At 35.1% G+C, this 13,464-nt stretch overlaps 1 protein-coding gene across 1 annotated transcript; it reads left to right on the top strand.

Annotated features, from left to right (window-relative positions):
- The first annotated feature begins 11,836 nt into the window (after positions 1 to 11,836).
- Positions 11,837 to 12,396, top strand: LOC127253852 (uncharacterized). The gene is made up of 2 exons (XM_051278642.1): positions 11,837 to 11,984; positions 12,088 to 12,396. The coding sequence occupies exons 1-2, from the start codon at positions 11,851 to 11,853 to the stop codon at positions 12,287 to 12,289; spliced, it is 336 nt and encodes a 111-aa protein (XP_051134599.1). The 5' UTR covers positions 11,837 to 11,850; the 3' UTR covers positions 12,290 to 12,396.
- The last annotated feature ends 1,068 nt before the right edge of the window (positions 12,397 to 13,464 follow it).

Here is a 13,464-nt window from a genome sequence, read left to right as displayed (position 1 = left end):
AAGTGATATTTGAAGACGGATCCAAATGGAATATTATTGGCTATGTGATGACTCCAAATATGAGCATATTCTTAGCTTGACGAAATTATGTATTACTCGAATTTCTGTATAAAAACCATCATAATAACCCATTAATGACATACATTATTGATCTATATCGCTTGGCATGATCCAGATTTCGTTGTTGAGATTATTAACGATTCTTGTCCTTTTAAGTGGTAGTCTGGTACCAGAAAAGCTAAGGCATGCACCGCAAGCGACAACTGCCTCCGCTTGCAAGTGCCCAGAATATCTCCTGAAAAGACTAAGGCATGAGAGGCAAGCGGTAGTTTTCACCGTCCGCAAGCGACAACCTCTCCCGCCTGCAAACGACAGTCCAGACACCCACCGCTGTAGATTATCACCAGATTTCAACTAAGTGTTCCAACTGCAGCGGTACAGCTATTTCATTTCCAGCTAGCACAAGCGAGCCTAGCTGCGCTAATGCCCTCCAGCTCTCTGGCAAGCGAGGAAGATCTGAGCCCTTGCAATTCAATGCAATCAAGCAAGCGCCCTGGGAGTTACGGCCAGCAACTGCTTCAACAGAATAACTACTAGCAACCACCTAACTGCCCAGCGGTTGGAACCGCCAGCAACTGATTGCAACCGTCCCATTCAACCTGCTATAAATAAGGCCAGATATCTTTATGTAAAAAAAAGAGGAGAGAGATCGATTTTACTTCCATTTTAGAGTACTTCTAGCAATTACTGCATTCCAGTCGTCTTCCTGTCTCCGAGAGCTCCAACCCTGTAAGGGAGTTCTCCACAGGAATGGCCAAGGGAGTAGGGATTTCCCTTCTCCCTTGGCCAAGTCTTTACCGTTTTCTTAGATTAGATTATTGCTTTCTTTTACAGCTTTGTAGATCTAGTTTTTTCCAGCTTTAGTAGTAATTAATGAAATATCATTCATTTCTTCATACTCATTTCTTCCACACTTTATTCATACTTAGAGAACCTCATTTCACTGGTTTAGAGCATGAGAAGAATTGATTAATCTAAGCCTTGTTATTAGCCAGAAACGGTTTCAAGGTAGTTCAATGTAGTTAAGTACGCGGGAGCCTTGTCGACCTGCTTAACTACTGTTCTGAATTCAATTTTGATTAAAAAGAGGTAACAGAAGGGTAAAGCCACTAATGGGGCAGAAGTTGAGATAATTAATGGGGCATAGACGGTGGTCTATTAGGTCACAGAGATTCCTAGTGACAGTAGGGTTTCGTTCTTATAATATTCTAATTCTGGGTGTTATTGAAGTCTTGTTGTAAATCCCTTAAGGTCAAAATTCCAATGTTATGAATTCTTTATATTTCAGTTGATATAATTACATCATCCCTTTCTAACCGTTTCCGTAATATACATATATCTTCGATAACACACTTACATCGCTCGCTCATTACATACAGGGAAATCTATCCATTTAGTAACGCACAAGTCAAACACAACACATCTCCTTCACTCTCTGTCGCTCATCTATATACATATATATACATAATGTGCCATCCACTCATGTCCCGTTCACTCGGTAACCGCCATTCATTCATGTCCCATTAACTCGGTCCCCGCTCCCGCTGTCCCGATCATCTAGTTACCGCTGACACTTCATACTTCGCCCTTTGTTTGCTCGCCTCCGCTCATTCACTCTTACCGCTTTATTTACTGCTTTCAATAGATTAGACGTTTTGGATCCGCCTGCTATTTCCGTCGCTTTTTCAAAGATCTTCACATGTGAAATTCATGACTTAAAATCCTTGTGTTCGACCTGGAAACTCACCAGTAAAAAGAGTATAAATAATTGTGATAACTACTCAGGGTCTACAACCACATGATTTACTATATCTGATCGTTTTTCTATAAACATCACTCCCTGATTTTCGAATATAAATTCCTTGTGGATTTGTAACAAAATTACGAAATACAAATTATCGGTTATCACTATGGTTCTTTTGAAGCTACAGGAATACCAAAGATACCTAAGGTATACTTTGTTGAATGTTTAAGCACTAACCTTATTAGCATAAGTCAGCTGTGTGATGATGAACAACAAGTAAAGTTCACCAAGAATACATGTGAGGTGTATAACAACAAGAATGAATGTGTGATGACTGGAAAAAAAATCGAGGAACAATTGCTATCTTCTTGACAAGGCGATGGGTGTTTCTTTAATCTCTAAGAATGATAAAGCCTTGCTATGGCACACAAAATTTGGTCATGTCAACGAGCAACATCTGATAAAATTGAGAAGATTGGGAGCAATTAAATGATTGCCAAATTTTTCAAAAGTCCCTACCTTTACATGTGGTGACTATGCTCGTGGAAAGTATAAACATATCTCACTCCCGCAGTAAAAAATTAGAGTAGCAATGCATGTCTAGAATTGCTACACATGGATCTTATGGGTCCAATGGACACACCCAACCTCAGAGGTACAAAAAATATATTCTTTTCTAGAATGATGGCTTTTCAAGATATATATTGACGCAGCCCAAGTAACTAAACTATACTAACCAAAACTTAAAACTAAATTCAAATAAAAAAACTAAGTAAAAAAAGATATTACCGGTGTCCGATTCGTCAATCGATCGGATGTGAACCCAAGTGTTGCCTAGACCCAACACCTCTAAACCAATGGAGACTCGAACGATATGGCTAGAAACTCCGGTCGGTTTCGGAAGCCACGAACCCAATGAATCAACCCAAGGACCCGATTTGAGAATGATACGCGTATGCAAGGGTAACCCTCGCTCACACACTAATTCCAATAAAGTGGAATAAAGAGAAAAACTTTAATTGATATAAGTTTTAAGGTGTCTAACAAGTGAAGCCAAGTGCCCTATTTATAGGGGAGGCTAGTTTGGTAAAAGACTCTACAACCAATGTGGGACAAAAATATATATTATTTATATCCCACTAATTAAGTAATAAGAGATGTTCAATTAATTAGATTGAATGGACCCACCTTATTAAATAAAATAAAACACATCTTATCCCACATGGGTAATGATGTGAGTAGAAACTCCGATGGGTGTTATAAATTGTGGTCTTCAAGGGTGGATGCACTCCAATGTTGACAACGCTCTTCCCATTGGCCTCCATGCTTCAACTTTATGAATGTTCTCCTCTTCCAAATGTAGAACTAATGCCATAATATTAGTTTGATACTTTTTGGTATGGTTTCGAGTAATCGGACCTGGTGGTAGTGCAGGTTCATCGTCGCTTTTGACGACCTCACCATACATGGATTGATTTTATGAAGGCGAAGAGTGATACATTTGATGTCTTTGAAAAGTTGTGAACAAATTAATGAATGAGAAAATATTAAATGTGAATCAACTTCGTACCAGTCATGGAAATAGATTTGAGAATCAAAATTTTAATAGTTTCAATGATGATCTTGGAATACTTCATTAGTATTCAGCCCCGAAAACCCCTCAATAATATGGTGTTATGGAAAGGATAACCGAACGGTATAGGAAATAGCTAGATCGATGATGTAAGACAAATGTGTTGCGAATTTCTATGGGCTGAGGCAATCAACACTGCATGTTATTTGATCAGCAGAGTCTATTTGCCACCCCATACCGAGATCGTACCGTATAAGCTATTGCAATGAAGGAAGTTGAAGGTGTCTTGTTTTTATACTTTTGGATGTAGGTGCTACATCTTAAAGAATAGGAGCTAACTTCTGAAGTTTGATTCAAGATTCGATGAAGGAATATTAATTGGTTACCTTTACAGCAACAAAGCTTATCGATTATACAACAAGCACACAAAGAAGGTTATGGAATCAATAAACGTTACTTTCTATGGATCTTATGTGGAAAAAAGATCCACCAACTAAGATGCTGATGGAGTGTTAATACCTGATAACTCCAACTAACAACATATTTTTCGCTTGACAAAATTGTGTATTACTTGAATTTTTATGTGACAACCATTACAATATCAGATTTATGATATACTTTATTGATTTTTTTCGTTTGGTATGATCTAGATCTCATCTTTTGAGATTATTAACGTTTTTTGGCCTTTTTAAGCAATGTTTCTGGCCCAGAAAAACCCAAGTGTTGAAAGTCAAGCGACGGCACTCCGGCTTGGCAAGCGACGGTCTTACTGCTTGCGCCAGCACCAGCGACTAGACATCCACCGCTACAGAAGCGAGAGCGTGTACTCCAAAAATTTACTAACTATTCGTCTCTTAGCGGTCAAGCCATTTCACTACCAATCAACGGAGATAACATCGATTAAGCTTCATTGATGCCCTCCAGCCATCCAGGCAAGCATAGAAGATCTGTGCCCTTATATATTAGAGCGAGCACAACAACAACTAAGGAGTTATGACCGGTGCACCTGCTTCAACAGATTAACCGCCGCCAACCGCCTAACTGCCCAAGAAGTTTCAACTGCTGCTCAACTGCTTTGCAACTGTCGATCCCAGAGATCTATAAATAGGGCCAGATTCTTTTTGTAAAAAGAACTACGTGATACAGCGCATACATTACTTTATGTAGATTTTTGTATTTTCCGAGAGCTTCAACCTTGTAAGGGAGTTCTCTAGTTAGGAATGGTCAAAAAAGTTGAGATCTTCTCCTCCTCTGGTCGCTCACCTTACTGCTTTCTAGAATAGTTTACTACTTTTGATTTACTTCTTTGATTATTTCTTTTGTAATGTAGATCTTTACTGTTTTCTTTTAATGAAATATCAAGATTTTATAACATTCACTTCATCTTTTGCTTCATATTTTTGTCAAAATGTTAGGATTAGAATTCTATTTTGATGTGGAAGAACAGAGAAGAATTGGCTATCTAAGCCTAGTTTTGCGTCGTATTCATTAAAAAATTCTAGGTAGTCCAGTGTAGTTAAGTACGCGGGAGCCTTGTCGACCTGCTTAGTTGCTGTTCTGAATTCGATTATGATTAAAGAAAGGTAACATAAAGGTAAAACCACTAATAAGACAGAGATTAGGATAATTAATAGGGAATAGGCACTGTTCTATTGGGTCACAAAAATGTCCAGTGACAGTAGAATTTCTTGTTTATAATATTCTGATTCTAGGCGTTAGTGAAGTCTTGTTGTAAATCCTTTAAGGTCAAGTATTAGGGAAGTCAGTTTCTGTGTTAATCATTTTGCTCTACATCTAAAATTCTTGGGTCATAGAAATGTCTTGTATAAAATTCTTGATTAAATTTCACGACTTAAAATCCATGTGTTCGACCTGAAAACTCACCAGTAAAAAGAATATAAATAAATGTGATTCAGGGTCTACAACTTTATTTTCATTATCTATATCTGAACATGTCCAATAATGTACACTTCACTCAAGAAACTCAAAATAAATTCCCTATTTTAATTTCAAAAATCAAATTTCGCTTATCAATACCCCAACCAGAAGCTCATGATTCTCCTATTGAAATTCAAAACCATCCAAATCAGAATTCAGAACATATCTGTGATGAAAGCTTAATCCGATTCGATTGGAGAGAACCTGAGGAATTCATTGACGTTACAACTGCACCAAACAAATTTATGCTTTCCAATCAAATACTAAAGAAAGGAGATTGAGATTCAAAATTCCAAATCCTATCATATTGATATTTTAATTAAAGACCCACAATGAGGTTGTGTGATGAAAGAAAAACACATTAACTTCAAGGAGCTAGTAGGTATGAATTGCTTTGTATTCATCTATGATCCAAAGAGTGTTGAAGAAGCTTTTGAAATATAAATATTGAATCAATGCCATGCAAGATGAGTTGAACCAATTTGAAAGGAATAGAATCTAGACGTTAGTGGAGTGACCATATAAAATCAATGTTATTGGCACAAAATGGATACTCAAGGGTAAGTCTGATGAACAAGGGAATATTACAATAAACAAAGCTCGTCTTGTTGCTCAGGGATACACACAAATTGAAGGCATAGACTATGATGATACATTTGCCCCTGTGGCAACGATTGAAGCTATGAGGCTCATACTTTCTATTTCTTGCTTGCTTGGCTTTACACACTATCAAATCGACATCAACATTATTTTTTTGAATGGTTGGATTAAGGAAGAAATCTATGTAGATCAGCCCAAAGGATATAAAAATCCATATCATTTGAATCATGTGTACCGTTTGAGGAAAGTATTGTATGGTTTGAAACAAACCCCTCAAGCTTGGTAAGAATGTTTTTCAACCTTTCTGATTGGAAAGTATTATTCCAGATGATCCACATATAAGACATTGTTCATCAAACATAAAGGTACCAATATTACAATTGTTCAAATTTATGTTGATGAAATAGTTTTTGGATCAACGACGGAGAAATTAAATGATGAGTTTATTAAGTTCTGCACTTAGAGTTTGAAATGGGTATGATAGGGGAGTTGACATACTTTATTGGATTACAAATAATGCAAGTCATGATGGAATCTTTATGAGCCGACCAAGTATGCAAAGAACATAATCCAAAAATTTGATATGCAAGGTTCTAAGGTTGTTAGAATACCGAGATGACAAAAAAACTGTCAAATGATGCCAAAGAAAAACATATCTTAAGGATATCTATATAAGTATCATTGGAAACCTTTTTTATTTGACTGAAAGTGGTCTAGATATTACATTTAGCGTTGATGTTTGTGCTCATTTTCTATCAGTCCAGAATGAATCCCATTTGAAGGCCGTAAAAAGGATCTTGAGAGACATCTATAGAAACTCGGATCTTGGTTTATGGTATTCAAAGAGATTAAGTTTGGACTTGACTGGTTTCACAAATTCATATTTGGTTGGTTATTGTGATGACCGAAAGAGCACAACTAAAGGATGTTTTTATATTGATGATAATTTAATAAGTTGGAGGTTAATAAAACAAAATTATATAGTTCTCTCTACTTTTGAAGCTGAATATATCATAGCTGGAAGCTGGTGTTGCCAACTATTATGGATTAACCAGATGCTACGACATTATGGTATCGAAAAAAAGTCATTTGTGTTGTGTTGGGATAACACTGGTGTTATCAATATGTCAAAGAAACCGGTTCAACATAGAAAAATATGCATATTGACATCCGATATCATTTTATCCGAGAGCTTATGAAAGGTGAAATTTGCATCTTGCAACATGTGGGAACTGAATGTTAGAAGACGAATATATTCACTAAATCTTTGGATTCGAATAAGTTTGAAGAATTGAGAAGGAATTTAGGTATGTGTTCATATATAAACTAATTTGATTGGCTATATTTACTCCAGTATTTAAGGAATTATTTGGATAAAAAGAAACTTATGGAAATTTTCCATTGTCGGTCAACAAAAAAGAATTTTTAGCCTCTATGCAGTCTGCATACCTAAGGCAGAGAAATGTTGTGACAACTGTGTTATGATATTCCTGTGTGCATGTTTTCAAGGAGGGTAATGATGGTGGCGTGTTAATTTATCTGTTTCCAGGGTCTATATATATCGATAAGGGTACATTTGTTTATCATCATTAATCTTCATCTTTTTAACCCATAATTTCAATTGTAAGTTCAATTTTCAAAATAAAAATAGTGATTGCTTGTTTCGATTCCTGACCTATCTCAAAGAAGGCTGGAGGAAACTCGTCCTCCCGATGCAAGAAAGCCATGTCAAAGTCTGAAACTATTTACATATCATGAAGGAAAACCTAAGGAGGTCACTACTATTGTTGTTGACACCATAGTTGAGGAACCAGTTATGGAAACCAACTCCGAAGTCGAAGGAGAAACAACCACTGGTGAACACATCGTGGAAACTATGGATGTTGACCGCTAGAGGAGGGCCTATATTTGCAACCGATAGTGCTACTGCAGCAGAATAGTTCAAAGAAACTGTTGTTGCTTCTCAAATCAATCTGAATCTTGTTGCTCTTATGGATCCTAAAAATGTCAAACATGAGAAAGATAATAAAATCCTTGATCAAACTATTGATAAGGTCACTGCAAAAGCTGCTATTGATGATCGTGAAATAGAGGAAGCTGCTACTAGTGGTGAGAACGGTGTCGTGCCTACTGAGGAACCCTTTGTTGCTCTTGCTCATATAGAGGAGTCTTCATGTTAAGTTATTGGGGATGCTGCTCGAAACATTAAGGAGATTTAGGTCTTAACTAGAGGTGCTGAGGAGGCAGAGGATGATGATGAGGACTCTGTTTGTTTATCTACTGTAATGGAACGAATGTGGAAGAAGAAGTTTGGGAGCTCGTCCCGTACTTAACATAAAAAAGAAGCAAAAGTAATAAAGAGTGGAAACCCTCGTCACTTTGAGTAGAGAAACCCTTATTTGAGGCATACTACTATGCATCAAATTGCATGTATGCCCTTAATAAACTTTCCTTTTCAAAAATTGTTGCAGAAACTTAATTTACTAGGAATTTGTATACTAAGCTTGGATTTTGTTTGTATTTAGAGTAAAAACGCTTGTTTTTTTGGGCTACTAGACTGAAGAAGTACTGCCCCCGTCTGGTGATGGAGTTCTATGCTAATTTAAGCTCAAAGATCTACGATTCCAACTCTTTGTCATATCATAAAGTCTAGGCCCGAGGGTATTTGCTTGAATTTAGCCCTGTTCAACTTGTTGTTATGACTCCCAGATAATGATGCATGGAAAATACCATATGTTCTTCTTGAAAAGCCCACTAGCCAGATTGCTAGAACATTCACTTCAGGACAAACAACCTCGTTTGGACGTCTCCGAGAGGCCATGGACTTTGGGGAGGCCGATCTCCCGCTTACATATTTGGGAGCCCCACTTTATGTGGAACATCGAAGGAACATATTGTATGAGAGGTTCCTTGGCAAGCTCTGAAGGTATTTGACGAAATGAGATAGATTCGTCCTTTTGCATGGAGAGCGCCTCTAGTTGATCCCGAGTATACCATATTCCTTTCCGCTTTATTTACTATAGTTTCTTAGTCCGCTGCAGACAGTGCTCCAGTCGGTGAAGCAATTATTTGAAAGATTCTTTTAGGGATCTTAGAATGGTCATCGTCGGGGGCATTGGGTTTCTTGGGCGGAGATCGCACGACCGGTGGAGAAAGGTGGATTGGGTATTCGGAGATTGACGGATATGGTGGAGGCTTTATCATATAAGATTTGGTGAAGGTTTCGGGATGATTCGTCTTTATGGGCATGTGCTATGAGGCACAAATACTTTCGTGGTACTTTTTTGGAGACTGCTCCATGTAGGAGTTACGATAGTTCCGTATGAAAGTGTTTGTGCGGAGTTCGTGCGGAGGTGTAGTCCCGGATCTACTAGAGCATAAGTTAAGGAGATTATCAAAAAAGAAGATTATCAAGAGGAATATTAATTATGAAAGATTATAAAAAAAATTATCACTTATGTAAACTTTTAGAAGTTACCTTAACGTATATTTTTTTTTATTATAAGTTTTAATACAATATAATTCTATATATAGAGCTTTCTTTATTATTTATTTTGGCTAAATTGCACAAAATCTACATATAGTTTTATGAAATTGCGTCAAATCCCCTATACTTCTAAAACTGTGTGGTTTTATAAACTCTGTGTCTTACCCTCTCGGCGGTTCTTATTTAATGGTATTTGACCTAAATGCGCCCAAACTGCGAATAAATTTTAAAATCTCAATTTTTAAATCCCTAAAATTACAAATATATTCATTTTTCTTATATTTAACCTCAAAAAATAGTAAATATACTCAAAAATAGTTATTTTTCTCAGGTTTTAAGAGTTTATTTTTACTGTTTTTTTAGGCTAAATATAAGAAAAATAAATATATTTGTAAATTTAGGGGTTTAGAAATTGAGATTCTAAAATTTACTCGCAGTTTGGGTGCATTTATGTCAAATACCGTTAAATAAGGACCGCCAAAGGGGTTAGACGCAGAGTTTATGAAACCACGAGGGAGTTTGATGCAGTTTTAGAAATATAGGGGATTTGGCGCAATTTTGTGAAACCACAGGTAGATTTTGTGCAATTTAGCAATTATTTTATTATTAAATACTTTCTTATAGTTAGACTTACGCAAAATAAAATGATATTTATTGTAATTATTATTCTTTTATAATTTATTTATTATTATTTTGAAATATATAATAATTTGAACAACACATCTAATTTAATATGTAAGATACCCTTTATAGCTCAGGATACCTGCTAGTGTGTATATATATATATATTCAAAAGATTATTGAATCAATTAATTCAACAACTTATTATAATTTAACATTCAATTGTATTAATAATATGTATATGAATAGATTACTTCAATTCAACTATCTAATACTCCATTCATCATTCAAATTTATATTTATGTTTTCTATTAGTCAAATATTCTCATTTTTTTAGCAAAAAAATACATTACTTTTTGTACCATTTTATTATAAAAAACCAATATTTGCAATTATTACTTATTTTTATTAAAATTTGTATCTAAATATTTGAGCATACAAAAAGATGACGAAGGGGGTATATATAAGATTTGTTCTCGTTAAGTTTTATTAAGCTGTTTTTTTTTTTTTTTGAGCAGTGATAACTAACATACTCCCTCCGTCCCGCAAAAAGGTTGCCATTTAGTTTTTGCGTCATTGTACTTAACATTAAAAATATCCTTATATTTGAATAATTTACTTGACAAATATCATTGTATATGTATTATAAGATACTAATAAACTTATTTTTGTTTTCTTTTCTTGATTTGTACTACGTATTGATATCATAATTAATATTCAAATATCAACACACAAAAAGCCAATGACAACCTTCTTGCGGGACGGAGGGAGTATTATTTTTTTTATAAAATATCGGATTCAATCATTTTTTTAAGGGTAAATTTCAATACATACCTTTGTGTTACAGAAATTTTGCACGAAATACCTTATATTTAGTTTTTTGCATAATTAACCTTTATGAAATATAATAATACACACATTATCCCCATTCCGTCTGTATTTAACAGAAGGTTGGATATACGCGTTGTCTTTGCGTGCATAATGTGATAAAATTTATAATTTCAATGTAAAAGGACATTTATACCCTCGTTTAATATAGAGTTTAAGATAAAACTATACACACTATATTCTCATTCAGTTGTAGGTAAGAGTTCCTGGTCTGTGTCGACTCGAACAATTTCTCTTCTAGGTAAGAATTTTCTCTTCTTGGTAAAATTGTTCACGTTCTTCCCTGCCAATATGTTCTTACGTCTATTTCTCCTTTATTGTTTTCTAACTTCCCTCTCTTTCTTGTATTTTTGTTATATTTATTTCCTATTTTTCTCTCTTGTTCCTATGTCTTGGGTGTTTGTTTATTGGAGCCTAAAGGTTGGATGTTTTGTGTGAATGATTTTTTTCGTTGCGAGCTTTTGCTGAGGGTGAATATTTTGAGTAATCGATTTCCAATAGGTTTATGTCTAAGTTTGGGTGTAAATGAATTTTTGTTTGATTAGGTTATTAATGTTATGTTGTACTATTTAATAATTTTTCAAAATTAGTGGACATTGTATGAGATCGTTAGATGGTGAATTTTAGCAATTTTTGGAGTTAATGGATTCAATTGGTACATTGGCGCTGGATGGGTCTGTTTGTGAGCCTGGGTAAAAAAATTATGTTGTTTGGTTTTAAAATTTTTTTTACAATATTCGTTAACACATCGGTAATGGTTCTTTAATTTGGTTGGGTGTGAAAGTTTAGTAATATTGTTTTGGATGTTTATGTTTATGGTTCTTTAAAATTGAACATGTCTTGATTTCTCCCTTTGATGTTGGGTTTTTTGTTTGCAAATGTTAATCAATTTTATTAAATTAATTGGTTGACCTTAGTTGCGAAGTATAGGTGGTGCTAATGTCGACGACTTCGTCAAATACTAAGAAGAGTTTGAGAGGTGAAATATCGGATTTGCGATACAAAAATCCAATATGTAAATGTGGAAAATATGCTGCAATTTCGAGTAGTTGGCCCTACGAAAGACACCGAAGGTAAGTTGTTTTGCAATTGTAGAAACTAATAATGTGACTTTTTTTGTTGGTTAGATCCCTTGAGTGCACAAGAAAATGATCGGTCCAAATGTGTGATTGGTAGTTTTGAAGAAGAAGATGAAGAAATTTCAAAACCTGAATCCAATGTCAATGAAGTGCTATTTACCACGGTGAGGTCTGAAATCGAGATTATTGCTAAAGCAATAGAGTCAAACACAAAACGTGTTGAAAGAATTATCAACATGATTAAGTATCTTTGGGTTATTAATGTTATTGTTGTTGCAATTGTGGCAATGGCTAAGTAGACGATTATGTTGTTTATTTATATGGTTATCGTTGTTGCAATTATGGCCAAGTAGATATCCTTTTAATTTGATGATGTATTTAAGGACTAATAGTGCATCTACTTGTTGCTTTGCAGTAAAAGAATTAGTATTGTGTTTTGTTTGAATTAGTTCTGTTTGAATTTACTAAGTGTGCTTTGTCTAAATTTGTTCTGTTTTAATTTGTTCTTGTCTGCACTATCTTCATTCATCAAACCATACTCCTCTATGAGACAACATGATAATAATCAAAGCTAAAGACAAATCATTCACCTCCAAGGCATTATCAAAATATTATTACACTACACAATCAAAGCAACATTTAATAATAATAATAATAATAATAATAATAATAATAATAATAATAATAATAATAATAATATCTCCAATCATATACCATCACCATCCGAATTAAATTACATTGTGCTCATTGTTGATGTAATTTTTCAACAAAAATAAAGTAAAATTCAAAGATATAGAAAATATCCTTAAACTTGATTAATTAGTGCCTGAGATTAGGAATCTCTAAACACTGTATGGTACAGAAAATAAACTGGAAAAATAAAAGACTGAAATTTAAAGTGGTGATCCCCAAATCTGACTTTGCTTTGTTGAAGTTGATTGAAGATCCCCTGCCAAATGATGATCCAAATCCTTAAATATTCTTTGAAGAAAACGTTCAGAACCGTCGCACTGTTTCACCAACCGTTCCCACCAGTTACAGAACTCAGAACTGCCTCTTTCATTGACACATGTCTTTAACCGCCTCGCCAACCGCATAACCCAACGACCGACCAACCGACCAATCTAGATACATAATTGGTCGCCAGATCAAAAGACTCACTGGTCGCCCCATCAAACGACCACTATTTGGTCTCTTCAATCGTCTGACCTATCAACAGACCTTTCTTCGCCCGACTTCCTTTTTCGACCGACCCCCATAGCAGCCAACCTTTGTATCAACCGACCCATTTATCCGACTGCGGATAATCCAACCTGCTTGCCCGACCGCGGACCATCTGACTTGCTTATCTGATTGAGAACCAACCGACTGAGAACCCACCGACTGACTCTGGATACCTTATTATTATTATTATTATTATTATTATTATTATTATTATTATTATTATTATTATTATTATTATTATTTTTTGTGC

Source organism: Andrographis paniculata, unplaced genomic scaffold (assembly GCF_009805555.1).
Source record: "Andrographis paniculata isolate CXL003 unplaced genomic scaffold, ASM980555v1 Contig51END, whole genome shotgun sequence".
Classification (NCBI taxonomy): Eukaryota; Viridiplantae; Streptophyta; class Magnoliopsida; order Lamiales; family Acanthaceae; genus Andrographis; species Andrographis paniculata.
Note: the sequence above shows the minus strand (reverse complement) of the source record. Positions and strands in the feature narration are given on the sequence as shown.

Bases quoted from the DNA above. Each gene is read 5' to 3' on its own strand.
- LOC127253852 (XM_051278642.1), top strand. From the start codon at position 11,851: ATGTCGACGACTTCGTCAAATACTAAGAAGAGTTTGAGAGGTGAAATA. The intron at 11,985-12,087 runs GTAAGTTGTTTT...TGTGATTGGTAG, and splicing joins CCCTACGAAAGACACCGAAG to TTTTGAAGAAGAAGATGAAG.